General features: G+C 63.4%; 4 protein-coding genes across 29 annotated transcripts in view; 3 read left to right on the forward strand and 1 right to left on the reverse strand.

The window, feature by feature from the left end:
* Window positions 1-999, forward strand: part of SYNGAP1 (synaptic Ras GTPase activating protein 1) — a 39,207-nt gene extending 38,208 nt beyond the window's left edge. For 10 of the 11 annotated variants that reach the window (XM_037371950.1, XM_037371952.1, XM_037371954.1 and 7 more), the window contains one exon: window positions 758-999. In XM_037371950.1, the coding sequence (XP_037227847.1) occupies window positions 758-891 (134 nt within the window). In that variant the 3' untranslated portion in view covers window positions 892-999. The remainder of the gene's footprint in view (window positions 1-757) is intronic. The other variant, XR_005101633.1, reaches the window with a different exon arrangement.
* Window positions 1,000-4,938: 3,939 nt separating this feature from the next.
* ZBTB9 (zinc finger and BTB domain containing 9) lies at window positions 4,939-7,699 on the forward strand. The gene is made up of 2 exons (XM_037371949.1): window positions 4,939-4,981; window positions 5,924-7,699. Exon 2 carries the CDS (start codon window positions 5,939-5,941, stop codon window positions 7,697-7,699), a length of 1,761 nt encoding a protein of 586 aa, XP_037227846.1. The 5' UTR covers window positions 4,939-4,981; window positions 5,924-5,938.
* A 1,147-nt stretch (window positions 7,700-8,846) lies between these two features.
* LOC119140578 (coiled-coil alpha-helical rod protein 1-like) lies at window positions 8,847-20,782 on the reverse strand. 16 transcript variants are annotated; one of them, XR_005101653.1, is made up of 16 exons: window positions 20,002-20,612; window positions 19,532-19,577; window positions 19,341-19,401; window positions 18,303-18,762; window positions 17,922-17,999; window positions 16,815-16,952; window positions 15,704-15,814; window positions 15,081-15,166; window positions 14,592-14,704; window positions 14,328-14,391; window positions 13,902-14,050; window positions 13,745-13,800; window positions 13,520-13,562; window positions 13,278-13,408; window positions 11,101-11,175; window positions 10,822-10,945 (listed from the first exon to the last, which is right to left on the reverse strand). XR_005101653.1 is itself a non-coding variant. In XM_037372078.1 (15 exons), exons 2-15 carry the CDS (start codon window positions 19,563-19,565, stop codon window positions 9,452-9,454), a joined length of 1,758 nt encoding a protein of 585 aa, XP_037227975.1. In that variant the 5' UTR covers window positions 19,566-19,574; window positions 20,734-20,782; the 3' UTR covers window positions 8,847-9,451. The 16 variants fall into 16 exon arrangements, 12 of the variants coding, with proteins under 12 accessions (XP_037227975.1, XP_037227973.1, XP_037227964.1 ...); XM_037372078.1 differs by lacking the exons at window positions 10,822-10,945; window positions 11,101-11,175; window positions 20,002-20,612 and adding exons at window positions 8,847-9,685; window positions 20,734-20,782 and having other exon boundaries at window positions 19,532-19,574; XM_037372076.1 differs by lacking the exons at window positions 10,822-10,945; window positions 11,101-11,175; window positions 20,002-20,612 and adding exons at window positions 8,847-9,685; window positions 20,625-20,762 and having other exon boundaries at window positions 19,532-19,574.
* A 1,554-nt stretch (window positions 20,783-22,336) lies between these two features.
* Window positions 22,337-27,237, forward strand: LOC119140579. The gene is made up of 3 exons (XM_037372079.1): window positions 22,337-22,448; window positions 22,863-23,251; window positions 26,763-27,237. Exons 2-3 carry the CDS (start codon window positions 22,864-22,866, stop codon window positions 27,212-27,214), a joined length of 840 nt encoding a protein of 279 aa, XP_037227976.1. The 5' UTR covers window positions 22,337-22,448; window position 22,863; the 3' UTR covers window positions 27,215-27,237.
* The last annotated feature ends 231 nt before the right edge of the window (window positions 27,238-27,468 follow it).

Genomic DNA, 27,468 nt, shown 5'->3' on the forward strand with positions numbered 1-27,468 from the left:
CCCATGTCCCCCAGGGACACCGGGAACCCCTTGGGGACATGGATCTGGAGTGTCCCTGTGTCCCCATGTCCCCCAGGGACACTGGGGACCCTTGGGGACACGGATCCGGAGTGTCCCCACGTCCCCCAGGGACGCCTTGGGGACATGGATCCAGGTGTCCCCATGTCCCTCCTGTGTCCCCATGTCCCCCTTGGGGACATGGACCTGAGGTGTCCCCCCAGGGCCACCAAGGAGCTTCTGGGCTGTCCCTGTCCCACTTACGTCGGTCCCGTCCCCCCCCCCCCAGGGGTGACAACAGTGGGGACAACAGTGTCACCGTCCCCTCTGGGGGTGGCTTGGGAGGGAGGGGGGTGGGGGAGGGGAGGGCCACCCACCGTCCCCCAGCGCTGGCGCCCGCCGTCACCCGCCTCGTCTCCATCCTCGTGTCTCGTGTCTGTCCCCATCTCACCTCACCCGGGGGGTGGGGGTGGGGGTGGGGGGTGACATGCGCGTCCCTGTGTCATGTCCTGTCTGGGGGGGGGGGGGGGGGATGGGGGTTTGGGGGGGGATGGGGGTTTGGGGGGGGATGGGGATGGGGGGGGGGGCTGTCCTGGCAGCGCAGGAGGGTCCCACCGAGCTGATACAGGTGAGTGCTGCGGCGCGGGGTGGGGGTGGGGGTGTATTGGGGGTGGGGGAGGGGTGGGGGACTTGGGGACCCTTTTTTTGGGGGGGGTGGGGGGGACAGGGGGGGTGAATGAGCCCCCTCGGTGCCTTGCAGGAGAGGCAGCTTTCCGCCGTGGGTGCAGCAGACCCGGGTGTGAGCTGGGCCGGGGGGGTCCCCGTGCGACCCCCGCCTCCGCCCCCGCCACCCCCGATCACGGCCAACGGCGAGCTGCGCGGCCCCGCTGCTGAGCACTAGCCCCCGCCCCGGGGGCCACCGGGACCCCCCCCCCAACCCCCCGCCCCGGGGCTGGCGGTGGCACCCGGCGACCCCCGGGGAAGAGGAGGCTGGGGGGAGGGGGAGGGGGAAGGGGAGGGGGAGGGGGGGGGGGGGATGGGAGCCACCCCACCCCCCCACCAAGCCACCCCCACCCCACCCCCCACCCCCCTTCCCCTCCTGCCCTGGCCTCGTGCAAGGGCTCCTCGTGCGAGGGGTGTGAGGCCTCGTGCAAGGGCTCCTCGTGCAAGGGCTCCTCGTGCAAGGGCAGCTGGGGGGGGCCTTGTGCAAGGGCTCCTCGTGCAACAGGAGCCGGGCAGCCTCGTGCAGGGGCTCCTCGTGTAACGGCCTCGTGCAAGGGCGCCTCATGCAACGGCCTCGTGCAAGGGCGCCTCGTGCAACGGCCTCGTGCAAGGGCGCCTCGTGCAACGGCCTCGTGCAAGGGCGCCTCGTGCAACGGCAGCAGGGGGGCCTCGTGCAAGGGCGCCTCGTGCAACGGCCTCGTGCAAGGGCGCCTCGTGCAACGGCCTCGTGCAAGGGCGCCTCGTGCAACGGCCTCGTGCAAGGGCGCCTCGTGCAACGGCAGCAGGGGGGCCTCGTGCAAGGGCTCCTCGTGCAACAGCAGCAGGGGGGCCTCCTGCAACACCTCCTCGTGCAACAGGAGCCAGGCGTCCTCGTGCAAGGGCTCTTCACACAACGGCTCCTCGCGCAGGAGCGGGGCGACCTCGTGCAAGGGTTCCTCGTGCAACAGCTCCTCACACAAGGGCTCCTCTTGCAGCAGGAGCGGGGAGGCGTCGTGCAGCCGCTTCTTGTGCAAGGGCTCCTCGTGCAACAGGAGCGGAGAGGCTTTGTGGAAGGGCATCCTCACGCACCAGCACCTCGTGCGACGGGAGGAGGGAGGCCTTGTGCGACGGCTCCTTGTGCAAGGGCTCCTCGTGCAACAGCACCTCAGGCCAGGGGAGCAGGGAGACCTCGTGCAACAGCTCCTCGTGCACCAGGATTGGGGGAGGCCTCGTGCAACAGCTCCTCGTGCAATGGGAACAAGGCGGCCTTGTGCAACGGCTCCTCGTGCACCGGGACAGGGGTTGGCCTTGTGCAGTGGCTCCTCGTGCAATGGGGGCGGGGAGGCCTTGTGCACCGGTGGCTTCTCGTGCAACAGCTCCTCGTGCACCGGGACTGGGGCGACCTTGTGCACTGGGAGCGGGACGGCCTCGTGCACCGGGACTGGGCTGGCCTCGTGCATCGGCTCCTCGTGCATCGAGACTCGGGGGGGGGGGTGGTGGTGTTGGGTGGAGGGGGGGGGTCCTTCGTGCAAGGGGATTGGGGCGGCCTCGTGCAACGGCTCCTTGTGCTCCAGGACCAGGCCAGGCCCCCGCCCCCCCCTCCTTTGCCGACCCACCCCCCACCCCCCCAGCCCTTTTATCCTTGTGCATCACCCTCCTTGCACCAGGACCAGACCCCACCCTCGTGCATCACCACCCCTCATGCACCAGGCCCGGACCTTCCCCTCGTGCATCACCTCGACCCCTCCCCCAATCCTTACCCCCCCCCCCCCTCCATGTGCACCAGGACCAGACCACCCCACCCCCACCCCATGCACCAGGACCGGGGGGTCCCCGTGCATTGGGGGTGGGGGTGGTGTGTGTCCCCGTGCACCACCAGCCTCGTGCACCAGGATTGGGGGGGCCCCCCCCGTGCACCGTGTCCCCCCCCGGCCCCGGCCTCAACCCCCCGCACAGGGGAGAGCCCCCCCCCCCCCCAATCACTGGGACCCCCAATGTACTGGGTGCCCCCCCCCCATTCACCAGCCCCCCCATTACCCCCCCAATACACCAGGGCACCCTCCCCCCCCCGTGCACCAGGGCACCCCCCCCATTCACGAGCCCCCCTCCAATTCATTGCCCCCCAACCCAACGCACCAGGACCCCCCTCATTCACCCCCCTCCCAATGCACCAGCCCCCCCCCAATGCACCACGACCCCCCCCCCCAATCACGAGCCCCCCAATCACCCCCTCCAATGCACCAGGCACCAGGACCCCCCCCCCCTTCACCCCCTCAATGCACCAGGACCCCCCCCCACCATTCACCACCCCCCCCAATGCACCAGGACGCCCCCAATCACGAGTCCCCCCCATTCACGCCCCCATGCACCAGGACCCCCCCCATTCACCGCCCCAGTGCACCAAGACCCCCCCATTCACCCCCTCAATGCACCAGGACCCCCCCATTCACCCCCCCAGCGCACCAAGACCCCCCCCATTCACCGCCCCAGTGCACCAGGACCCCCCCATTCACCCCCCCAATGCACCAGGACCCCCCCATTCCCCCCCCCCAATGCACCAGGACCCCCTCCCCCCCCATTCACCGCCCCCCCCCACCTCAATGCACCGGGCCCCCCCTGCACCAGGCCCCCCCGCTTCAGCGGCCCCCCCGTTCAGCGGCCCCCGGTGCCCCCCCGGAGCCCCCCCGGCCCGGGCCCGCCGCAGCCCCGACAATCCCCGCCCGCGGGCGGCCCCAGGCGGGTCTGGGCTGGCTCCAGCCCCCGCCGGGGCCGCCGCTGCCCGCGGAGCCTTTAATAAACTCGGATCGGTCTTGTAGCCCCGCCCCCTCCGGTGACGCGGCCAATGGGGGGGCGGGGCGGGGCGGGAGGGGCTTAGGCGGGAGCGAAGGAGGGAGCGAAGGCGGGGGATGGGGGCGGGGCTTGGGAGACTGGGCGTGGCTTGGGGTGGACTGGGCGCAGGCGGTAAGGCAGGAGGGAGAGAAGGCTGGGTGCTGGGGGGGCGGGGCTTGGAGAGCGGGTGTGGCTTGGGAAACTGGGCGGGGCTTGGGGTGGACAGGGCTTAGGAGGGAAGGCGGGGGCTGGGGGGCGGGGCTTGGGGAGCGGGTGTGGCTTGAGAGAGCATGGGCGTGGCTTGGGAGACTGGGTGGGGCTTGGGGTGGACAGGGCTTAGGAGGGAAGGCGGGGGCTGGGGGGCGTGGCTTGGGAGACTGGGCGTGGCTTGGGGTGGACAGGGCTTAGGTGGGAAGATGAGGGATGGGGCGGGGCTTGTGGGTGGGTGTGGCTTGAGAGAGCATGGGCGTGGCTTGGGAGACGGGGCGTGTCTTAGGGTGGACTGGGTTTAGGAGGTGGGGCAGGAGGGAGCAAAGACAGGGATTGGGGGTGTGGCTTGGGGAGCGGGCGTGGCTTGGGAGACCGTGGGAGGGGCTTAGATGGTGGGCGTGGTTTGCAGGGGTAGAGCAGGGGAATGCAAAGGCTGGGGAGGGGAGGGGCTTGGAGCTTGGGCGGGGCTTGAGAGAGGGTGGGCGTGGCTTGGGGTGGACAGAGCTTGCAGAGACCGGGCAGAGGAAAGGCATGCCTTGGGTGGGCGTGGCGTGTGGCTGGGTGTGGCTTGTGGATGGGCGTGGCTTATGATGGGCGGGGTTTAGGAGGTAGGGCAGGGAGAGCAAAGGTGGGGCTAGGGAGGGGTCTGGTTTGGGCAGGGTTTAAGAGACAGGGTGGGCGGAGCTTGCAGGGGTAGGGCAGGGGAAGCAAAGGCTGGGGAGGGGGCGTGGCTTGAGGTAGGCGGGGCTTAAGGAGATAGAGGGGTTTAGGGGTAGGAGGGGTTTAGGAGGGGCGGGGTATCCAGGGGCAGGGTAGAGAGAGGGGCTTGGGGGGCGTGGCTTGGGGTGGGTGTGGCTTGGAGTGGGGGTGGCTCTCAGGAGTGGGCAGGGCCCTCATGGGGTTGAGAGGGGTGTGGATTGGGAGGGGGCGAGGCTTCCCAGGGTGGGGCAAGGACAGGGGGGCGTGGCTTGTGAAGGGGGGCGTGGCCTCCCGGGGTAGAGCGGCTACTAACAAAGAAAGGGGAGGGAAGGGGTGGAGCTTGTGGCGGGAGAGGCGGGGTTTGCCGGGGCCCGGAGGGGGCATGGCCTCAGTGGGCGTGGCTCGGGGCCGGAGGGCCGAGAGAGGCGATTTGCGGGGGGGGGGGAAGGGGGCGGAGCTTCCCGGGGTACGTCATCGCCCTGCCCGCGGATTGGGGGCGGGGCTTCCCGGTGACGTCACCGCTCGGAGCCGACAGTGGCCGGGGGTGAGCGCGGGGCGTGCGGTCACGTGACGGGCCGGGGAGCTCCTGGGGGGGGGGGAGGGGGGGATGGGGGGAGAGTGGGGGGGGGGGGGGGGGCGCAAGGCGGGGGGGGCAGGGGCGGTGCTGCGGCCGGGGGCGGCGAAGGGGCCAACCGGGTGGGGGTGGGGCAGCCCCGGGGCTGCGGGGGGCTGGCCGGGGGGCAACGGGGGCGGCCAGGGGGACAACTGGGCAACGAGGGGGGCAGCAGGGTATGCCCTGGGGCAACTGGGCAACCAGGGGGGCAACCGGGCATCCAGGGGGGCAACTGGGCATCCAGGGGGGCCAACCGGGCACCCAAAGGGGCAACTGGGCATCCAAGGGGGTAACTGGGCACCCAGGGGGGCAACCAGGCACCCAAAGGGGCAACTGGGCATCCAAGGGGGTAACTGGGCACCCAAGGGGGCAACTGGGCATCCAGGGGGGCAACTGGGCATCCAGGGGGGCAACTGGGCATCCAGGGGGGCAACCAGGCACCCAAAGGGGCAACTGGGCATCCAAGGGGGTAACTGGGCACCCAAGGGGGCAACTGGGCATCCAGGGGGGCAACCGGGCACCCAAGGGGGCAACTGGGCACCCAAGGGGGGGCAACTGGGCACCCAAGGGGGGGCAATTGGGCACCCAAGGGGGGGCAATTGGGCACCCAAGGGGGGGCAACTGGGCATCTAGGAGGCCAACTGGGCACCCAAGGGGGGGCAACTGGGCATCTAGGAGGCCAACTGGGCACCCAAGGGGGCAACTGGGCACCCAAGGGGGGGCAACTGGGCATCTAGGAGGCCAACTGGGCACCCAAGGGGGCAACTGGGCACCCAAGGGGGCCTACCGGGCACCTAAGGTGGCAACTAGGCATCCAAGGGGGCAACCAGGCACCCGAGGTGGCCCCCCTGGGTGACAGAGGTGTCCCCGCAGGCCGGCGGCGGGAGGATGGCGGCGGAGGGGGGCCGGGTGCAGATCTCCTTCCCCCAGCACGCGGCGGCGCTGCTGGATTCCCTCAACCGCCTGCGGCTGGAGGGGAAGTTCTGCGACGTGGCCGTCCACGTGGGTGGGCGCATCTTCCCGGCCCACAAGAGCGTCTTGGCCGCCGCGTCCCCTTTCTTCCACGACAAGTTGCTTCTCCAAGATGGGGGGCGCCTCTTGCTGCCCCCCGCCATCGATCCCGACGCCTTCGAGGGGCTCCTGCACCTCATCTACTCGGGGCGCTTGACGTTGTTGTTGGAGGCCCTGCCCGGGCATCTCTTGGTGGCCAGTGGTCTCCAGATGTGGCACGTGGTGGATCAGTGCTCCGAGATCCTGAGGGAGTTGGAGGGTGGGACGTGCCGGTGGGCTGGCCGGGGCAGCGAGGGGACATCGTCATCGTCAAGCAGCCGCGGCGGGGAGGCTTCGTCATCGTGGACCACCCGTGGTGGAGATGGGTCTTCATGCGTCACCCATGGTGGGGATGGGTCTTCATCCTCATCGTGGACCACCCGTGGGGGAGATGGGTCTTCATGTGCCACCCACGGCGGAGACGGAGCATCGTCGTGGACCACCCGTGGCGATGGGTCCTCATGTACCACCCACGGTGGAGATGGAGGATCATCCTGGACCACTCGTGGTGGAGATGGGCCATCGTGTCCAACCCGCGGTGGTGATGGAACATCCTCGTGGGCCACCCGTGGTGGTGATGGCTCTTCAGCATCATCTTCATGGCCCGTACGTGGTGGCGACAGCTCTTCGTGTCCCACCCGCGGTGGTGACGGAACGTCCTTGTGGGCCTCCCGTGGTGGCGATGGCTCTTCAGCATCATCTTCATGGCCCATGCGTGGTGGTGATGGCTCTTCGTGGGCCACCCGTGGTGGTGAGGTGGCCACACCGTCTTTCACCAAGGAGGGGGGCGAGGAGGTCCTCAAAATCCGTGTGGCTGCAGACGTGGCGCCGGCGGCAACGTCATCCCTTAGCTCCCTCCTGAAGGACGCCGGCGAGGAGGTCCTCAAGATCTGTGTGGAGGAGGACGAGGAGGAAGAAGAAGAGGAGGAAGAAGGCGGCCACCGCCGCCGCCACCGCCCCACCGATGCTCTCCAGATCGTGCTGGAGGAGGAGGAGGAGGAAGACGGGGTGCCCGGAGCCCCCCATGAGCCCCCCAAGATCTTCTACATCAAGCAGGAGGTGGGTGACGCCACCACGGTTGAGGGTCTCCTACCAGCGTCGGAGCTGGCGGGCGGCTTCGCGCCGGCGGAGGTGAGCTACGTCATCCCGGCGGGCGGCAGCGGCACGACGGTGACAACCGGCAGCGCCATGATGACAACCGGCGGCGCATCCGTGTTCCCTCAACCATCTTGGAAACCGGTGGACCTTCACGGGAACGAGATCTTGGGGCGGGGTCAAGCTCTCCACGCTCCGGTGAAGTTGGGAGCGGCTCCCGACGGTAAACGTTTCGGTTGCTTGTGCGGGAAGCGCTTTGCGGTCAAACCCAAGCGGGATCGACACATCATGTTGACCTTCAGCCTGCGCCCCTTCGCCTGCGCCGCCTGCCACAAGCGCTTCAAGCTGAAGCATCACCTGACGGAGCACATGAAGACCCACGACGGGGCCGGGCGGGCCTGCGAGCGCTGCGGCCGCCACTTCCGCCTGCGCAGCGGCTTGGCCAAGCATCGGCCGCTCTGCCAGGGGGCTCGGTGGGGAGGGGGGTGCTGGGCTTGTGAGTGAGGGGGCTGGGGGGAAGTGGGAGGGCGGGGGGGTTTAATGGCTGGCCCAGTTCAGGGTTCTGGGCCCAGTTCAGCTCCTGGCCCAGTTCAGGGCCCTGAGCCCAGTTCAGCTCCTGGCCCAGTTCAGGGCCCTGGGCCCAGTTCAGGGCTCTGGGCCCAGTTCAGCTCCTGGCCTAGTTCAGGGTCCTGGGTCCAGTTCAGGGCTCTGGGCCTAGTTCAGCTCCTGGCCCAGTTCAGGGTCCTGGGTCCAGTTCAGGGCTCTGGGCCTAGTTCAGCTCCTGGCCTAGTTCAGGGTCCTGGGTCCAGTTCAGGGCTCTGGGCCTAGTTCAGCTCCTGGCCTAGTTCAGGGTCCTGGGTCCAGTTCAGGGCTCTGGGCCTAGTTCAGCTCCTGGCCCAGTTCAGGGCTCTGGGCCCAGTTCAGGGCCCTGAGCCCAGTTCAGGGCTCTGCGCCCAGTTCAGGGCCCTGGGCCCAGTTCAGGGCCCTGGGCCCAGTTCAGGGCTCTGGGCCCAGTTCAGGGCTCTGGGCCCAGTTCAGCTCCTGGCCCCGTTCAGGGCCCTGAGCCCAGTTCAGGGCTCTGGGCCCAGTTTAGCTCCTGGCCTAGTTCAGGGTCCTGGGTCCAGTTCAGTGCTCTGGGCCCAGTTCAGCTCCTGGCCCAGTTCAGTGCTCTGGGCCCAGTTCAGCTCCTGGCCCAGTTCAGGGGTTCTGGGCCCAGTTCAGCGCTCTCTCCCAGCTCGGGCGCCGTACTGGTTTGGGGCCGCCTCCCAGTTACGCGTACCCCTCGTTCACTCCGCTTCCGTATCGGCCAATCAGCGCACGCAGAGCGGGAACTCAGCAGCCAATGGCGGTGCGGGGGGCGGGACGGACGTTGCCGTGGGGACCGCGCTGTGGCGGGCGCCCCCGGGTCCTTCTGCCCGCCGGCAGCCACCCTCGGGATCACACCGTGTCCCCTCCCTGGGACACCCCTGTCCCCATGGGGGGGCCCAATGTCCCCTCCTGGGGACACCTCTGTCCCCATGGGAGACCGCTGCGTCCCCCCCAGGACTCTCCTGTCCCTCCCAGAGATGTGCCCCCCTGCCCAGTACTGTAGGGGACACGTACCCAAGTGCCACCCCCCTTCCCCGAACAGGACACGGTGCCACCAGCGATGTCACCCTATGAGCTTTAATGGGCTGAAATGGTGCAAAAAAGGGGCAAAACTGTAAAATGAAATAAAATAAAGTGTTGGGTCACCCGGATGGGGAGAACCAGTAAGTGACTGGGCCAAACTGGGATGGTGCTGCCACCTGGGAGGTGACACGGGGTGACATGGGGGTCCCACCTGTGACAGACTGGGATAGCACACCTATGGGGTGATATGGGGGTCCCACCAGTGCCAGACTGGTCCAAACTGGGATGGAATTGCTACCTAAGAGGTGTCACAGGGTGATACGGGGTTCTACCAGTCCTGGACTCGTCCAAACTGGGATGGCACTTTTGGTTATGGGGCAACACGGGGGTCCCACCAGTGCCAAACTGGAATGCGACTGTCACCTCTGGGATGACGTGAGGGTCCCACCAGCCAAACTGGGATGGCACTGTCATCTACGGGTGACACACGGGGGTGCGAGCTCCCACCAGTGCCAAACTGGTCCCCATTCCTGGATACACCCTACTAACACCTACGTGAAAGGTGGGTGGGCACCTTGGCTGGGTTCCATGGAGAAGAAGATCACCCGGACACGACAGACTCATCGGAATTTCCTTGATGATCCATCAAGATCTGGGGGAGGAAATGCCAGATTTCCCCACGGAAAGGCCTGGATTGTCCATCACGGGGATGTTCCTGAACATCTGGAGATGTTCTCCACAGCTTCTCCGGTGGTGACAACTCACAGGCTGCCAACAAAGCTCCGGGGAATGCTGGCCGCGCTTTCCAGGTGGGTCTTCTCCGTTGGATGAAGGTTCAACGACAGCTTTCCAGCCGCTCATCCCGGTGCTCAGCGGTTCCTACGGAAGCAGAAGGAAGACCAAGGTCTTGAGTCACACACGTGCCTCAGGAACGTTATCCCACCATTTCCCACATTCCTCTCCCTCAAAGATGCTTTCCCACCCAAACCCACCAGTAGGTCACTGGTGGGACTGGCCTGAAGAGCTTGGGACTTTCCCTTCCGTAACTGGTTGACTTTGGAGAAGCCTCCACCAAACCCACCAGGAGGTCACTGGTGGGACTGGCCTTGGAGCTTGGGACTTTCCATGACTGGTTGACTTTGGAGAAGCCTCCACCAAACCCACCAGGAGGTCACTGGTGGGACTGGCCTTGGAGCTTGGGACTTTCCATGACTGGTTGACTTTGGAGAAGCCTCCACCAAACCCACCAGGAGGTCACTGGTGGGACTGGAGCTTGGTCAACATGGTCTTGCCGCACAGTGACATCCCCCCAAGGAGCCACTCAACCATCTACTCAAGGTAGAAGAAAAACCAACCACGTTCCTACTGCTACTTCCCAGTTAGCTCCTGATTAATTGATTAACCGATTAATTAACCATCGGTGGGTTTTAATTACGGCCGCAGCTCACGCTGGGTGTCCACCTCCTCAAACACCACCCAGATCTTACTCCCCATTTCCTTTCTTTACTGGTTATACTGGAGAGCTGGAGACTTGACCACGTTTTTTTCCAGCTCCTTTTCCAACCTCTTCCAGCTCTTTTATTGCTCCAGGGTAATTAACATCAGCAGGTTAATTGGTGAAATATTAACGAGCTCGGAGCAGTTGGCAACCGACGGGGAACCGGGCAGGTGGCTCTTATCTCCCCGGGATATTTGACCTCCGGGATCAACGGGGAACGTCGGATGCTGGCAATCATTAACCACCACCATCGCCCCGGGACTCGGGTCCTCCGCGCCACGTCCCCACCTCGGTTTTCCCGGTTCAGCGCCGACGGATCCGGGTCCGTCCCCGAGCTGACGGTCGCTGGTTCCCGGCGTTATCCTTGGAAATCCAACGGCGTCACCCTCTTCTCCCAACGCAAGTCCCGGAGGATGGTCACCAACCCAACCAGGAGAGGACCTGATCCAAACCCATTTCCCACCACCTCCGGGAGCTTTTCCCGATTTTCCACGTATTATTTTGCATGGAAATGCAAAAAAAAAAAAAAATTTCTTTATTCCATGTATTTCAGTGGAGGTTCCCAACTGGTTTTTTACTCCGTGAGATGCCGAGTAGTAAATCCACAAGTGTATGTTGAAGGATCAGAAAACACCAATATCCTGGAAATTAAAATATTCTTGGAAATTAAAATATTCTTGGAAATTAAAATATTCTTGGAAATTAAAATATTCTTGGAAATTAAAATATTCTTGGAAATTAAAATATTCTTGGAAAACAAGTATTTTACTTCATGTATTTCAGCTGAGGTTCCCACCTGTTTTTTCACTCCGTGAGGTGCCGAGTGGTAAATCCACAACCGTACATTGGAGGATCAGAAAACATCGATATCCTGGGAAATAAATATTCCTGGGAAATAAAAATTCTTGGAAAATAAAATATTGGGGAATAAAATATTATTGGAAAACACGTATTTATTTTACTCCACGTATTTCAGCTAAGTTTCCCACTTGTTTTTTTTACTCCCTGAGTGCAGAGTTGTAAATCCACAACCGTACGTTGGAGGATCGGAAAACACCGATATCCTGGGAAATAAATATTCTTGGGAAATAAAAATTCTTGGAAATTAAAATATTGGAAAATAAAATATTGGAAAACAAGTATTTTACTCCACGTATTTCAGCTGAGGTTCCCACTTGGTTTTTTACTCCATGAGATGCCGAGTAGTAAATCCACAACCGTACGTTGAAGGATCAGAAAACACCGATATCTTGGGAAATAAAATATTCTTGGGAAATAAAATATTCTACTCCACGTGTTTTAGCTGAGGTTCCCAACCATTTTTTTAGTCCGCGAGATGCCAAGTAGTAAATCCACAACCGTATGTTGAAGGATCTGAGAACACTGATATCCTGGGAAACAAATATTCTTGGGAAACAAATATTCTTGGGAAACAAATATTCTTGGGAAACAAATATTCTTGGGAAACATGTATTTATTTTACTCAATGTGTTTCAGCTGAGGTTCCTACCCATTCTTTTACTCCATGAGATGCTGAGTAGAAAATCCACAACCGTATGTTGAAGGATCGGAAAATACTGATATCCTCAGGAAACGGGTATTCTTGGGAAATATCCTTGGGAAATATCCTCGGGAACATAGAATATTCTTGGGAAATATCCTCGGGAACATAAAATAATTCTTGGGAAATATCCTCGGGAACATAAAATAATTCTTGGGAAATATCCTCAGGAAAATAAAATATTCTTGGGAAATATCCTCGGGAACGTAAATATTCTTGGGAAATATCCTCGGGAACGTAAATATTCCTGGGAAATATCCTCGGGAAAATAAAATATTCCTGGGAAATATCCTCGGGAACGTAAATATTCTTGGGAAATATCCTCGGGAACATAAAATATTCTTGGGAAATATCCTCGGGAACGTAAATATTCTTGGGAAATATCCTCGGGAACGTAAATATTCTTGGGAAATATCCTCGGGAACGTAAATATTCTTGGGAAATATCCTCGGGAACATAGAATATTCTTGGGAAATATCCTCAGGAAAATAAAATATTCTTGGGAAATATCCTCGGGAACATAAATATTCCTGGGAAATATCCTCGGGAACATAGAATATTCCTGGGAAATATCCTCGGGAACATAAATATTCCTGGGAAATATCCTCGGGAACATAAATATTCCTGGGAAATATCCTCGGGAGAAATAGATAGTCTTGGGAAATATCCTCGGGGGAAAATTAATATTCTTGGGAAATATCCTTGGAAAACACCCTTTGGGCCTGTTTGGTTGGCTAAACCTAACAATTTCCCAGCGGCTCTTCCCCGCCGCGGCGGGTGGGATGCAGGGCGCGCCCCCAGGATCCGGGAATATCCGTGGCGGGATCCGGAATTCCCGGAGCCGATGCCAGAGCCAGGCGAAGGCTGTCCAGATCCACGCTACCCTCCCCCCACCGGTGGGTGCCGTGTCGTCCGTCCCCCCCCCCCCCCAGGCGACCTTGGCATCTTTCCCCTAATTAATCGCAAACGAGTTTTGTGCCCCGGGTTGTTCAGCCTTAATTAGCGCTGATAAGGGGGCAGGGAACCATCCTCGTTATCGCCAAAGCATCGTTATCGCCAAAGCATCGTCACCCACGGCACAACGACCTTGAACCCGGTCTAAAGTCGCGTCCAACCCCTCCCCCTCCTGCCCTCGTCACTTTCGCTTAATTAATTACCCGGGGGCTGAAGTTTTCACTTGAGCAATCTATTTTGCATATCTAATTGCTTTACACATCGCTCCCTTCTTCTCCTCTTCCTCCTTTCGCTCTTCCAACTCGTGTCCCCTGCCATGTCCCCTCCCCCCTGTCACCTTAGCCACAACCTGAGCAGGAGCTGAGTGACACCTGGGAAGGGACATTTGGGTCCCCCCAATGCCAAACTGGGCCAAACTGGTCTCCTCCCCCCTGGCTGGGGTGGTGGGGGTGACTCACCGGCGTGCCCGGGTTTGGAGGGGGGTCGGCGATGTCATCGTTGTCCCCATCGTCCCCGAGGATGGCGGCGCCCAGGGCCTGCAGCTGCATCACCAGGGAGCCCAGTGCCGCTGGGGAGACATGGGGGGACACTGGGGACATGGAGGGACATGGTGGGGGCACAGAGGTCACTGGGGGGGACACGGGGACACGGGCTGGGGGGACACAGAAACACCTGCAGGTGTCACATGGGCCAGACCTACCTCTGCCAGGGGGGTGCCCCATCCTGTCCTTGCAGGGGGTGGCCTGGGGGTGACACGAAGGGTGACACAGGGACACCAGCCACCCCTGACCCTGAGTCCCCTCCCAGACTGGTGTTTCCCCTTGTCACCCCCCCCCCCCCCCCAGCCCCCTTGCCACCCGTCTCCAGACACCCCGTGTCCCCTGTGTCCCCCCACGTGCCCACCCTGGTCCCCAACCCACCTCACCTTGTCCTTTGTCACCCCGCTGTGTGTCACCTTCTCAGCCACCCCCAAGGCCACCGCTGCAGGGACAGGGACAAGCCACAATGGGGACATGGTGGCCACTGGTCACCCACAGGCACAGTGTGGCACTTGGGTCCCCAGCGTGTCCCCTGCCACCTACCTGGTGTCCCCTTGTGTCCCACCAGCGACGCCCTCCCTACCAAAGGTGTCCCCAGCGTGTCCCCAGCGTGTCCCCGCTCGCCACTGCGCCGGACCTTGGCCACCGTCCCCGCAAGAAGATGGGTGCTGCCTGTCACCTTGGCCACCAGGCTGGGGACAGTGTCACTGTGTCACCCCCAGCCCCACGCGTGGGTCAGGGCCAGCGGGGTGGGGACAGTGCCACCATGTCACCCCGGGGTCTCCCAAGAGCGGGTCCCCTGCCACCCCTGGGGTCCCAAAGTTACTCCCAGGGGCCCAATGTCCCCAAGCCACCCTGGGGGTCCTGATGTCACCCATGGGGTCCCCTCCCCACCCGCAGGGTCTCCTGGTGGCCCCCAGCACCCCCCAACGTGGACTCGGGCACGCGGACCCCTCCCCCACCACTCACCAGTCCCCAGCTGGGTCCTGCCGCCACCGTGCCTGGTCCAAGGCCACCGCTGGGGACATCAGTCCTGGGGACAGGGGACAGGGTGACACTGGGTTCACCAGCCCTGGGGACAGGGGGGAGTCCAGGGCCACTCTGTCCTCACGCCCGTCCTGTCACCATCCCCATCCCTGTGTCCACATCCCTCCTGTGTCCCCATGTCCCCCACCCTGTGTCCCCATGTCCCCCACCCTGTGTCCCCATGTCCCCCACCCTGTGTCCCCATACCCTGGAGGACGTGGAGCCGCTGTCCCACCCGGCGCAGGCGGGCGCTGAGGGTGACCATGGTCCCGGTGGCAGCTGTCACCTCAGCCTCACGTGCTGTCACCACTCTGGCCAGCCTGGGGGACAGGGGGGACAGGGGGACAGGACCAGCCGTGACATACGGGGCACTGGTGACCTCCCAGTGTCCCCATCCCACTATCCCCCTGATGCCCCTCTGTTCCTCCCAGTAACCCCCAGATGCCCCTCAGTGCCTTTCCAGTATCCCCTAGATGACCCCAGTTCCTTCCCAGTATCCCTCAGATGCCCCCCAGTTCCTTCCCAGTGCCTCCCAGTACTTCTTCAGCCCCTATCCCAACCCCTCCCAGTGCCTTCCCAGTTTCTTCCCTGTTCCCCCCGTCCCTCTCAGTGCCCAATTCCCCACCCCAGTCCCTCTTGGTGCCCCCTCCAGGCCCACCCAGTTGGCCCCCAGTCCCCTCCAGTTCCTCCCAGTACCTGGCAGCTGCCTGGGCCAGTCCCCTCAGTGCCTCCTCAGCCGCCTCTGCCCGTCCCCGCTGTTGCACCACCTCCTGTGCCAGGCGCTGGGACAAGTGCCACTGCGTCCCTAACCTGCCCCCAAGCCCTCCCGTGTCCCCACCATGTCCCCACTCTGGGTCACCTCCCTGGCCAGGTACTGGGATACCACCCAGCGGTCACCCGTGGCCCCAGTGTGGCCCCAGTGTGGCCCCAGTGTGGCCCTTGGTGCCTCCAGCATGTCCTCCCACTTCCCAGGCATGTCCCCAGTAGGTCCCCATGTCCCCAGCACGTCCCACACAGGTCCTCAATGTGTCCCCCCACATCCAATATATGTCCCCAACAGCCTTCTGTGTCCCCAGCACGCCTCTATATGATGTGCCCCGCCCCCCCCTTGCCCAATTTGTCCCCTCAGCAGGTCCCCACCAGGTCCCCCTTTACCACACACGTGTCCCCAGCAGGTCCCTTCATGTCCCCAGCCGGTCCCCATTTCCCCAGTGTGTCCCCAGCATGCCCCCTCACATCTCCAGCAGCTCCCCATACACCCCCCGTGTCCGCCCGTGTCCCCAGAAGGTCCCCCCCATGTCCCTTGTGTCCCTGCTGACCTCGACGTCCCGACGCTGCAGCTCGGCGGTGGCCGCCCTCTCACGTAAGCTCAGCTCCAGCCGTGTCACCCGCCGCGTCCCCGCTGCCACCGCCGTCCCCAGTGTCCCCACCTGAGGCATGCAGGCGTCCAGGATTGTCCCAGCAGGGACCCAGGCATTCAGAAGACACCCCCCCCCCCCCAAAGGGAAACAGGTGACCCCTGGAGACACCGAGGTGCCCCCCAACCTCCTAGATGGGACACCTGCACCCCTCGGGAGGGACCCAGGCACCTGGGTGCCCCCCAACCCCCTCACATGGGACCCCTGCACCCCTCAGGAGGGACCCAGGCACCTGGGTGCTCCCAGACCCCCCAGGGGACCCAGGCACCCACCAGGAGGGACCCTGGCATCTGGGTGCTCCCTAACCCCCTCACATGGGACCCAGACACCCACCAGGAGGGACCCCTGCACGCCTCGGGAGGGACCCAGGCACCTGGGTGCCCCCCAGACCCCCCAGGGGACCCAGGCACCCACCAGGAGGGACCCTGGCATCTGGGTGCCCCCCAACCCCCTAACATGGGACCCAGACACCCCTCAGGAGGGACCCAGGCACCTGGGTGCTCCCAGACCCCCCAAGGGACCCAGACACCCACCAGGAGGGACCCCTGCACGCCTCGGGAGGGACCCAGGCACCTGGGTGCCCCCCAGACCCCCCATGGGACCCAGACACCCCTCGGGAGGGACCCCTGCACCCCTCAGGAGGGACCCTGGCACCTGGGTGCTCCCAGACCCCCCATGGGACCCAGATACCCCTCAGGAGGGACCCCTGCACCCCTTGGGAGGGACCCAGGCACCTGGGTGCCCCCCAGACCCCCCAGGGGACCCAGGCACCCCTCAGGAGGGACCCCTGCACCCCTCAGGAGGGACCCAGGCACCTGGTTGCCCCCCAACCCCCTCACACGGGACCCCTGCACCCCTCGGGAAAGACCCAGGCACCTGGGTGCCCCCCTGATCCCCCAGTATGGTACCCAGGCCCCTTCCAGGGGGAACCCAGACACTGGACGCCCCCAACCCCCCTAACACGGGACCTAAGCAGCCCCCCCGGGAGGGACGCAGCCACCTGGGCACCCACCTGCGCCCTCAGCACCCTCTGCACCTCTTCCTGCACCCGCAGCTGCACCAGGAGGCTGAAGACTTTCTCCCGCCAGCGCCCCAGAAGTCCCTGCAGCCGAGAGGGGGCCACTGCCAGGGGCACCCCGGCGGGGGGCAGCTGTGGGGTGAGAGGGGGAGGCGTGGGTGCTCCGGGGCACCCAGACCTGCCCCAAGACATCCTGACACCCCCCACCCAACACCAAGCACCCAGAGACATCCCAAAGCCACCCAAGCCCCTCCCCCCCGCCCCACTGTTGCACCTCAGGGCTCCCCAAAGCCCCCTCCCTTTGGTACCCTATGGCACCCCAGGGGGGGCCAAAGCCCCTCAGAGCACACCAGCCCCCCAAAATCCCTTCCAGGGACACTCTATAGCACCCTAGAGCCCTCTAAACCCCTCTCAGAGCACCCCATGCCCCCAAAATCCCTTCCAGGGGCACCCTAGGGCCCGCCCTCTAGACCCCCCTCAGAGCACCCCGGCCCCCCAAAATCCCTTCCAGAGGCACCCTATAGCACCCCAGGGCCCTCTAGACCCCCCTCAGGACACACCAGCCCCCCAAAATCCCTTCCAGGGACACTCTATAGCACCCTAGAGCCCTCTAAACCCCTCTCAGAGCACCCCATGCCCCCAAAATCCCTTCCAGGGGCACCCTAGGGCCCTCTAGACCCCCCTCAGAGCACCCCATGCCCCCAAAATCCCTTCCAGGGGCACCCTAGGGCCCTCTAGACCCCCCTCAGAGCACCCCGGCCCCCCAAAATCCCTTCTAGGGGCACCCTATAGCACCCCAGGGCCCTGTAGACCCCCCCTCCCTGAGCACCCAGACCTCCTCAGCACCCACCACCAGAGCACACCAGGCCCACCGCCCCCCCCGGCCACATCCCTGGGTAGCCCCGCTGTCCCCCAGAACCCCCCCAGGGGCATGTCACAGCACCCTAGGGCTCCCCCAGCACCCCAAAAGGGCCCCCCAGAGGTACCCCATGCCCCCCTAGCACCCTAAAGTTCCCCCCAGGAGCACCCTATACCTCCCCTGCCCCCCAAAAGCCCCCCCCCCTCCCCCCGAGGGGCACCCTGCGGCCCCCCCAGCCTCACCTCGCGGCCCAGCTCATGCTCCTGCAGGGTCAGGATGTGGCCAAGGGCGCTGAGCCGGGCCTGGAGCAGCACCTGGGCCTGGCACGGGTCGGGGAACGGGGACAGCATGGGGACACCATGGGGACAGTGGGGACAGGGGCTGTGGGGACATCGTGGGGACAGCAGGAGGACAGGGTGACAATTTGGGGAGAGGGGGACACCATAGGGACACCAGAGATGTGGGAACATCCTGGGGACACCCCGCGAGGACAGGAGACACCCGGGACACCCCGCGGGGACAGGGCGCAGGGTCCCCACACCTCTCCCACCCTGGGGACGCCACCACCATGTCCCCAAGGGGACAGGTCATGGTCCCCAGGGGACCCAGGCATCTGAGCTCACCTCCTCCAGGGACTGCCCATCAGGCTCCGCCCCCCGGGGCTGGCCACGCCCCCTCTCAGCAGCAAGCTCTGCCTCCAGAGCCTGGACACGCCTCCTTTCAGCCTCAAGCTCCACCTCCAGGGTTTGGCCATGCCCTCTTTCAGCATCAAGCTCCGCCTCCAGGTCATGACCATGCCTCCTCTCAACCTCAAGCTCCGCCTCTAGGGCTTGGCCACGCCCCCGCTCAACCTCAAGCTCTGCCTCCAGGGTTTGGCCACGCCCTCTATCAGCCTCAAGCTCCGCCTCCAGGGTTTGGCTCCGCCTCCTTTCAGCCTCAAGCTCCGCCTCCAGGGTTTGGCTCCGCCTCCTTTCACCCTCAAGCTCCGCCTCCAGGGTTTGGCTCCGCCTCCTTTCAGCATCAAGCTCTGCCTCCAGGGCTTGGCCACGCCCCCTCTCGGCCGCAAGCTCCACCTCCAGGGACCTGCCAAAGGGGACCTAGGTGTCCAGGCTCTGGGGGTTACTGGGAGCACTGGGAAGGGAGACTGGGAGTGCTAGTGGTGGATTACTGGGAACACTGGGGGGTTTCTGGGAGCGCTAGTGGGGGATTATTGGGAACACTGGGGGGTTACTGGGAGCGCTAGTGGGGGATTATTGGGAACACTGGGGGGTTACTGGGAGCGCTGGGAGAGTTACTGGGGGATTACTGGCAACACTGCGAGGTTACTAGGGTGACTACTGGCAGCACTGAGGGGTACTGGGACATTACTGGGAGCACTGGGGGGGTTACTGCGAATACTGGAGGGGGAAACTGAGAGATTACAGGGAGCACTGGGTGTTACTGGGAGGGTTACCAGGAACACTGAGGGGGTTACTGGGCAGCTACTGGGAACGTGAAAGCACAATTAAGAGCAATTAGTGAGTATGTGGAGAGGGGTTACTGGCAGGGTTACAAGCAGCACTGGGGGAGGTAACTGGGAGTACTGGGGGGTTACTGGGAATATTACAAGGAGCATTGGGAGGGGTAACTGGGAGGTTACTGGGAGCACTGGGGACCCTTACCTGATGCTGGGGCCGGGGGGACGAAGCACGAAGTGCGACGGGGGGACGAGGCCCCGCAGACCTGGGGGGACAGGGGGGACCCAGGTGTCAGGGGGGTGGGGGCGGGGCTGGGGGGGCAGGGGGCGGGGCTGGGGGAAGGGGGCGGGGTGGGCTGTGGGGGCGGGGTTGAGGGGGGACTGGGGGGGGCTCACCAGTGCCCGGCGGCTCCCGGTGACTCTCGGCCATTGGTGGCACCTTGAGAGGGGGACAACTCCCAGTCAGCTCCAGTACTTCCCAGTAACCACCCCCCCTACAGCCCCAGTAACTCCCAGTATGCCCCTATCCCCAGTTCCAGGACCTCCCAGTAACTCCCAGTAAGGGCCTGCTCATCGCTACTCACATTCCCAGTACACCACCACCCCGGCCCATAGCCTCAATGACTCCCAGCTCCAACCTGGTTCCAGTAACCCCCCAGTAACTCCCAGTTCAACCTGCTGTGGAACCAGTGACTCCCAGTTGCATCCCCTGCAACACTCCTACTAACCCTTAGTGGCTCCCAGTTTACTCCCCCCCAGCCCCAGTGACTCCCAGTACCCCCCCCTCCCACTGGGCCCCAGTATCTGCCATTTCCCCCACCATGATCCCAGTGGCTTCCAGCAGCCCAGCGACTCCCAGTAACTGCTCCCTCATATTCCCAGTGACTCCCAGTACCGCCAGACACACTCCCAGTGCCTCCCAGTATCCCCCACTGGGTCCCCATTTTCCCCATCGTGGTCCCAGGAGCTCCCAGTAGCCCAGCGACTCCCAGTAACTGCTCCCTCATATTCCCAGTGACTCCCAGTATCCCCCAGTGGGTCCCCATTTCCCCCAACATGGTCCCAGGAGCTCCCAGTAGCCCAGTGACCCCCAGTAACTGCTCCCTCATATTCCCAGTGACTCCCAGTTCCCACACACACACTCCCAGTGGTTCCCAGTATCTCCCAGTGGGTCCCCATTTCCCCCACCGTGGTCCCAGGAGCTCCCAGTAGCCCAGCAACTCCCAGTAACTGCTCCCTCGTGTTCCCAGTGACTCCCAGTTCCCACACACACATTCCCAGTGGCTCCCAGTAACTCCCAGTACCCCCCAGTGGCTCCCCATTCTACCACCTCATAATCCCAGTACACCTAGTGACTCCCAGTAACCGCCCCAACATATTCCCAGTGGCTCCCACTTCCCCAAACCACACTCCCAGTAATTCCCAGTAGCTCCCAGTGGCTCCCCAGTCCCCCCTCACAATCCCAGTATGCCCTGTGACTCCCATTAACCTTTCCCTCATATTCCCAGTGACTCCCAGCGTCCTGCTGCCAGTGGCTCCCCATTTCCCCCTCCCCATGGTCTCAAGAGCTCCCAGTAACTCCCAGCTGCTCCCAGTACCCCCACAGGCCCCGTCTCCCCTCACAGCCGCGCGGTGCATGCCGGGAACGCGCCGCCACGGCCGCTCTCCCGCTCTGCTTGCGCAGCCAATCAACGCACGCAGCCCGGCGAAAAACCCGCCCCCTCACCCACCGGAGGGAAAGCAGCAGCCAATCAGAGGCAGCACCGAGGAGATCCTCCCTCTCCGCTGGCCAATGGAAAGCTGCGCCAGGGCGTGGGGGGCGGGGCCGAGAGCGCGGAGGGTTGTCCCACCCCTTCGTGCAGGCTCCGCCAATCAGAACGCGAGGGGTGGGGCCTGGGGTGAAGCTGTGCCCTGGGGGGTAAATGGGCGCCCTGAGGGGGCAAATCTGGGCCTGGGGGGGGGGTAAATAAGGGTCGTGGAGGGGTGGATCGGGGCCTGAGGAGGTAAATCTGCGCCCTGGAGGGTAAATCTGGGCCCTGGGGCGGTAAGTGGGGTCGTGAGGGGGTAAATGGGAGCCCTGAGGGGGCAAACCTGGGCCCTGAGGGCATAAAAGGAGCCCTGAGGGGTAAACATGGGCCTTGAGGGGTAAATCTAGTCTGCAAGGGGGTAAATCTGGGCCCTGGAAAGTAAATCTGGTCCCTGAGGGGGCAAATCTGCGCCCTGCAAGGGGTAAAAGAAGCCTTGGGGGTTAAATCTGGGCTCCAAGGGGGTAAATCTGGGCCCTGAGTGAATAAAAGGTGTAAATCTGGGCCTTGAGGGGATAAATGGGGTAAATCTGGCCCCCGAGGGGGTAAATCTGGGCCCTGAGGGGTAAATCTGGGCCCTGAGGGGTAAATCTGGGCTCCCAGGGGGTAAATCTGGCCCCTGAGGGGGTAAATCTGGCCTCCAAGGGGGTAAATCTGGGCCCTGAGGGGGTAAATCTGGGCCCTGAGGGGTAAATCTGGCCTCCGAGGGGGTAAATCTGGCCTCCGAGGGGGTAAATCTGGGCCCTGAGGGAGTAAATCTGGGCCCTGAGGGGGTAAATCTGGCCTCCGAGGGGGTAAATCTGGCCTCCGAGGGGGTAAATCTGGGCCCTGAGGGGGTAAATCTGGGCCCAGAGGGGGTAAATCTGGGCTCCAAGGGGTAAATCTGGCCTCCGAGGGGGTAAATCTGGGCCCTGAGGGAGTAAATCTGGGCCCTGAGGGGGTAAATCTGGGCCCTGAGGGGGTAAATCTGGGCTCCAAGGGGTAAATCTGGGCTCCAAGGGGTAAATCTGGCCTCCGAGGGGGTAAATCTGGGCCCTGAGGGGGTAAATCTGGCCTCCAAGGGGGTAAATCTGGCCTCCGAGGGGGTAAATCTGGCCTCCGAGGGGGTAAATCTGGGCCCTGAGGGGGTAAATCTGGCCTCCAAGGGGTAAATCTGGCCTCCGAGGGGGTAAATCTGGGCCCTGAGGGGGTAAATCTGGCCTCCAAGGGGGTAAATCTGGGCTCCAAGGGAGTAAATCTGGGCCCTGAGGGGGTAAATCTGGGCCCTGAGGGGGTAAATCTGGGCTCCAAGGGGGTAAATCTGGGCTCCAAGGGAGTAAATCTGGCCCCTGAGGGGGTAAATCTGGGCCCCGAGGGGGTAAATCTGGGCTCTGGGAGGTCGGCAGGGGTCCGGGGGGTGGCCGGAGCAGGTGCCCAGGTCCCTCCCATCGCCCTGGGCCGTCTGGGTCCCTTGTGGGTGTGGGAGTGGCGGTGACGTCGGTGCCAACGTCCCCAAAGGGCACAGGGAGGTAGGTGCTGTAAAGGGGGGTGGGGGGGTGGGGGTGTCCTGCACCCCGGTACCTGGGTCCTCCTTGTGGGGGGAACCCCAGGGGGGGTATGGGGGTGGGGTGGGGGTGGGGGAGCCTGCGTGGCTGTGGAAGGGGAAGTGGAGGGTTTCCTGCGTGGGGACTTTGGGCCCCTTGGGGACACAATGGCGGCCACACCCGGATGCCTGTGTCCCTCCTAGTGGTGACAGTGGCCCTGTCCGGATGCCTGTGTCCCCCTTTTTTGGGGGGGCGTCCCCCCTAAGGACACCTGGGTCCCCGCAGAGGGCCCCTCCCCCCCCCCCCCCCCCGGGTGCCTGCATCCTTCCTATGGGTTTGGGGAGGGTGTCCCATCCCTGGGTGCCCGTGACCCCACCCGGCCACCTCGGTCACCCGCAGGATGTCCTCTCCACCGCTGTCCGTGGCGGTGGCCTCAGCCACCGAGGCCTCGGGGCGAGCGCTACAGGCGCTGACGAGGCTGGCGGAGGCGTTGGGGACACCGGAGACGGTGCCGGCGGTGCTGGAGGAGGTGAAGATGGTGCTGGCGGAGGTGGAAACGGCGCTGGCGAGGCTGAACGCGGCGCTGGTGGCGGCGCTGGAGGTGGCGGCGGTGACAGAGATGCCACCAGGGCTGAATGTTGAAGGGCTTTACCGGGCACTGGGGGCGGCCGCCGATGCCAACGCTTCCGAACTGGAACGGGAGCTGAGCCAGAACCGCCGGCGCCGCAGAGGTCTGTGGGTGACCCGGAGCGTTGCCTTCGTCCTGATGCTTGTCTGTGCCCCGTTGCGTGAGTACGGACCAGTATAACCCAGAACGGACCAGTTCAGACCAGTAGGGAGCCCTACAAATCCACTTGGACCAGTAACGCTGGTAGGGAGCCCTACAGACCAGTAGGGAGCCCTACAGACCAGTAGGGAGCTCTATAGACCAGTAAAGACTTTCTCTTGCCCTGACCAGTATAAGCTATAACAGACCAGTTCAGACCAGTAGGGAGCCCTACAGACCAGTAGGGAGCTCTACAGACCAGTAGAGACTTTCTCTTGCCCTACACCAGTATAGGCTATAACAAACCAGTTCAGACCAGTAGGGAGCCCTACAGACCAGTAGAGACTTTCTCTTGCCCTACACCAGTATAAGCTAAACAGACCAGTTCAGACCAGTAGGGAGCCGCACAAATCTGCTTGGACCAGTAATGCTGGTAGAGGACGCTACAGACCAGTATGGACCAGCAGGAAGCTCTACAGGCCGGTACAGACTTTGCTCTGCCCTGACCAGTATGGACCAGTTTAGGCCAGCAGGGATCACAAGGAACCACTGTAGAGCAGTAGAGACCAGTATGGACCAGCAGGAAGCTCTATGGTCCAGTAGAGACTTTCTCTTGCCTTGACCAGTATAGGCCAGAACAGACCAGTTCAGACCAGTAGGGAGCCCTACAGATCCATTTGGATCAGTAATGCCAGTAGAAACCTCTGCAGCCCAGTAGGAACCAGTACAGACCAGTAAGGACCAGTAGGAAGCCCTACAGATCTGTTTGGATCAGTAATACCAGTAGAGAACCTTACAGACCAGTAAGAACCAGTAAGAAACTCTACAGACCAGTAGAAACTTTCCCCTGCTCTAACCACGATGGACCAGTATGGAACTCTTATCAGCCAGCAAGGAGCTCTACAGACCAGTTCACACCAGTATATACCAGTAGGAACACTTGTAGACCAGTAGGGACCAGTAAAGACCGGTAGAATGCCATACAGGTCAGTGTAGACCAGTATAGAGCTTCACCTGCCCCAACCAGTATGGGCAGGGGAACACTGGGACAGGACTGGAGACACTGGGAATGGATGGGGACACTGGGAGGGGACTGGGGACACCAGAAAGGGCCAGGGGGACACTGGGAGGGGACGGGGGGACACTGGGAAGGGACTGGGGACACTGGGAAGGGACTGGGGGACACTGGGAGGGGACTGGGGATGCTGGGAAGGGACTAGTGGACACTGGGAAGGGACTAGTGGACACTGGGAAGGGACTGGGGACACTGGGAAGGGATGGGGACACTGGGAAGGGACTGGGGACACTGGGAGTGGACTGGGGACACCAGAAAGGGGCAGGTGGACACTGGGAGGGGACTGGGAACACTGGGAAGGAACTGGGGGACACTGGGAAGGGATGGGGACACTGGGAAGGGGACTGGGGGCACCAGAAAGGGCCAGGGGGACACTGGGAGGGGACTGGTGACACTGGAAGGGGACAGGAGGACACTGGGAAGGGACTGGGGGACACTGGGAGGGGACTGGAGGACACTGGGAAGGGACTGGGGGACACTGGAAGGGGATGGGGACACTGGAAAGGGACTGGGGGACACCGGGAGGGAACTGGGGACACTGGGAAGGGACTGGGGATACTAGGAGGGGACTGGGGACACTGGGAGGGGACTGGGGACACCAGAAAGTGATGGGGACACTGGGAGGGAACTGGGGACACTGGGAGGGAACTGGGGACACCAGAAAGGAATGGGGACACTGGGAGGGAACTGGGGACACTGGGAGGGGACTGGGGACACCAGAAAGTGATGGGGACACTGGGAGGGAACTGGTGACACTGGGAGGGGACTGGGGACACCAGAAAGTGATGGGGACACTGGGAGGGGACTGGTGACACTGGGAGGGAGCTGGTGACACTGGGAAGGAACTGGGGACACTGGGAGGGGACTGGTGACACTGGGAGGGGACTGGTGACACTGGGAGGGAGCTGGTGACACTGGGAGGGGACTGGGGACACTGGAAAGGGACTGGGGACACTGGGAAGGGGTGGGGACACTGGGAAGGGACTAGGGGACACTGGGAAGGGACAGGGGGACACTGGGAAGGAACTGGTGACACTGGGAGGGGACTGGTGACACTGGGAGGGAGCTGGTGACACTGGGAGGGGACTGGGGACACTGGGAAGGGACTGGGGGACACTGGGAGGGGACTGATGACACTGGGAGGGAGCTGGTGACACTGGGAAGGGACTGGGGGACACTGGGAGGGGACTGGTGACACTGGGAGGGGACTGGTGACACTGGAAAGGAACTGGGGACACTGGGAGGGGACTGGTGACACTGGGAGGGAGCTGGTGACACTGGGAGGGGACTGGGGACACTGGGAAGGGACTGGGGGACACTGGGAGGGGACTGGTGACACTGGGAGGGAGCTGGTGACACTGGGAGGGAATTGGTGACACTGGGAGGGAGCTGAGGACATTGGGAGGGAGCTGGTGACACTGGGAAGGGACTGGGGACACTGGGAGGGGACTGGGGACACTGGGAAGGAACTGGTGACACTGGGAGGGGACTGGTGACACTGGGAGGGGACTGGGGACACTGGGAAGGGGTGGGGACACTGGGAAGGGACTAGGGGACACTGGGAAGGGATGGGGGACACTGGGAGGGAACTGGGGACACTGGGAAGGGACTGGGGACACTGGGAGGGAGCTGAGGACACTGGGAGGGAGCTGGTGACACTGGGAAGGGACTGGGGGACACTGGGAGGGGACTGGGAACACTGGGAGGGGACTGGTGACACTGGGAAGGGACTGGTGACACTGGGAGGGAGCTGGTGACACTGGGAAGGAACTGGTGACACTGGGAGGGGACTGGGGACACTGGGAAGGGACTGGTGACACTGGGAAGGGGTGGGGACACTGGGAAGGGACTAGGGGACACTGGGAAGGGACAGGGGGACACTGGGAAGGAACTGGTGACACTGGGAGGGGACTGGGGACACTGGGAAGGGGTGGGGACACTGGGAAGGGACTAGGGGACACTGGGAAGGGCCAGGGGGACACTGGGAAGGAACTGGGGACACTGGGAGTGGACTGGTGACACTGGGAGGGAGCTGGTGACACTGGGAGGGGACTGGGGACACTGGGAAGGGACTGGGGGACACTGGGAGGGGACTGGTGACACTGGGAGGGGATTGGTGCCACTGGGAGGGAGCTGGTGACACTGGGAGGGAATTGGTGACACTGGGAGGGAGCTGAGGACATTGGGAGGGAGCTGGTGACACTGGGAAGGGACTGGGGGACACTGGGAGGGGACTGGTGACACTGGGAGGGAACTGGTGACACTGGGAGGGGACTGGTGAGACTGGGAGGGAGCTGGTGAGACTGGGAGGGGACTGGTGCCACTGGGAGGGGACTGGTGAGACTGGGAGGGAGCTGGTGAGACTGGGAGGGAACTGGTGCCACTGGGAGGGGACTGGTGCCACTGGGAGGGGAGGAGCCCCCCGGGTGCCGTCCCCACCGTCCCGCTGTCCCCGCAGTGTCCCTGGACGTGGTGCGGGAGGCGCTGGGGGTGACCCAGGAGTGTCACCTGGTCCCCTGCCTGGCCACCGTCACCCTGGTCTGCCAGGTGGCCCTGTGGGGCGCGGGGACATCCCAGCGTCACCTGGCCACCGCCGCCAGCCACCAGCGCCAACAGGCCACCCGCTACCGCCGCCTGGCCTGGGACACCGCCGCCGCCACCGCTGCCACCGGCCAGGCCACCCAGGCCATCGCCGCGGCCCGCGTCACCTTGGGGACGTCGGAGGAGGTGGCCGCTCACCTGAAGAGCCTGGTGGACTCCGTCACCGAAGACCTGGAGATGGCCCGAGGTTTCCCTACCAGCGCCCGCGCCCTGGGGGACATCGTGGTGGCCTTGGGGACAGCGATGGAGGACAAGGAGGGGACGCAGAGGTTGGCCCGGGTGCTGGAGGCTCTGCCAGGGGACGAGTAGGGACAGGGACACCGCGAGGGTCCTGCTGGGGACATCCCAATGTTCCTTCTCCATCCTGGGGCCACCGGGACGTCCCCTGTCCCATCTGGGGCCACCGGGATGTCCCCTGTCCCATCTGGGGCCACCAGGACGTCCCCTGTCCCATCTGGGGACACCAGGAGGTTCCTCCTTGTTCTGGGGCCACCAGGATGTCCCCTGTCCCATCTGGGGCCACCAGGACGTCCCCTGTCCCATCTGGGGACACCAGGAGGTTC

The sequence above is a fragment of the Falco rusticolus genome, chromosome 22 (assembly GCF_015220075.1).
Source record: "Falco rusticolus isolate bFalRus1 chromosome 22, bFalRus1.pri, whole genome shotgun sequence".
Lineage (NCBI taxonomy): Eukaryota > Metazoa > Chordata > Aves > Falconiformes > Falconidae > Falco > Falco rusticolus.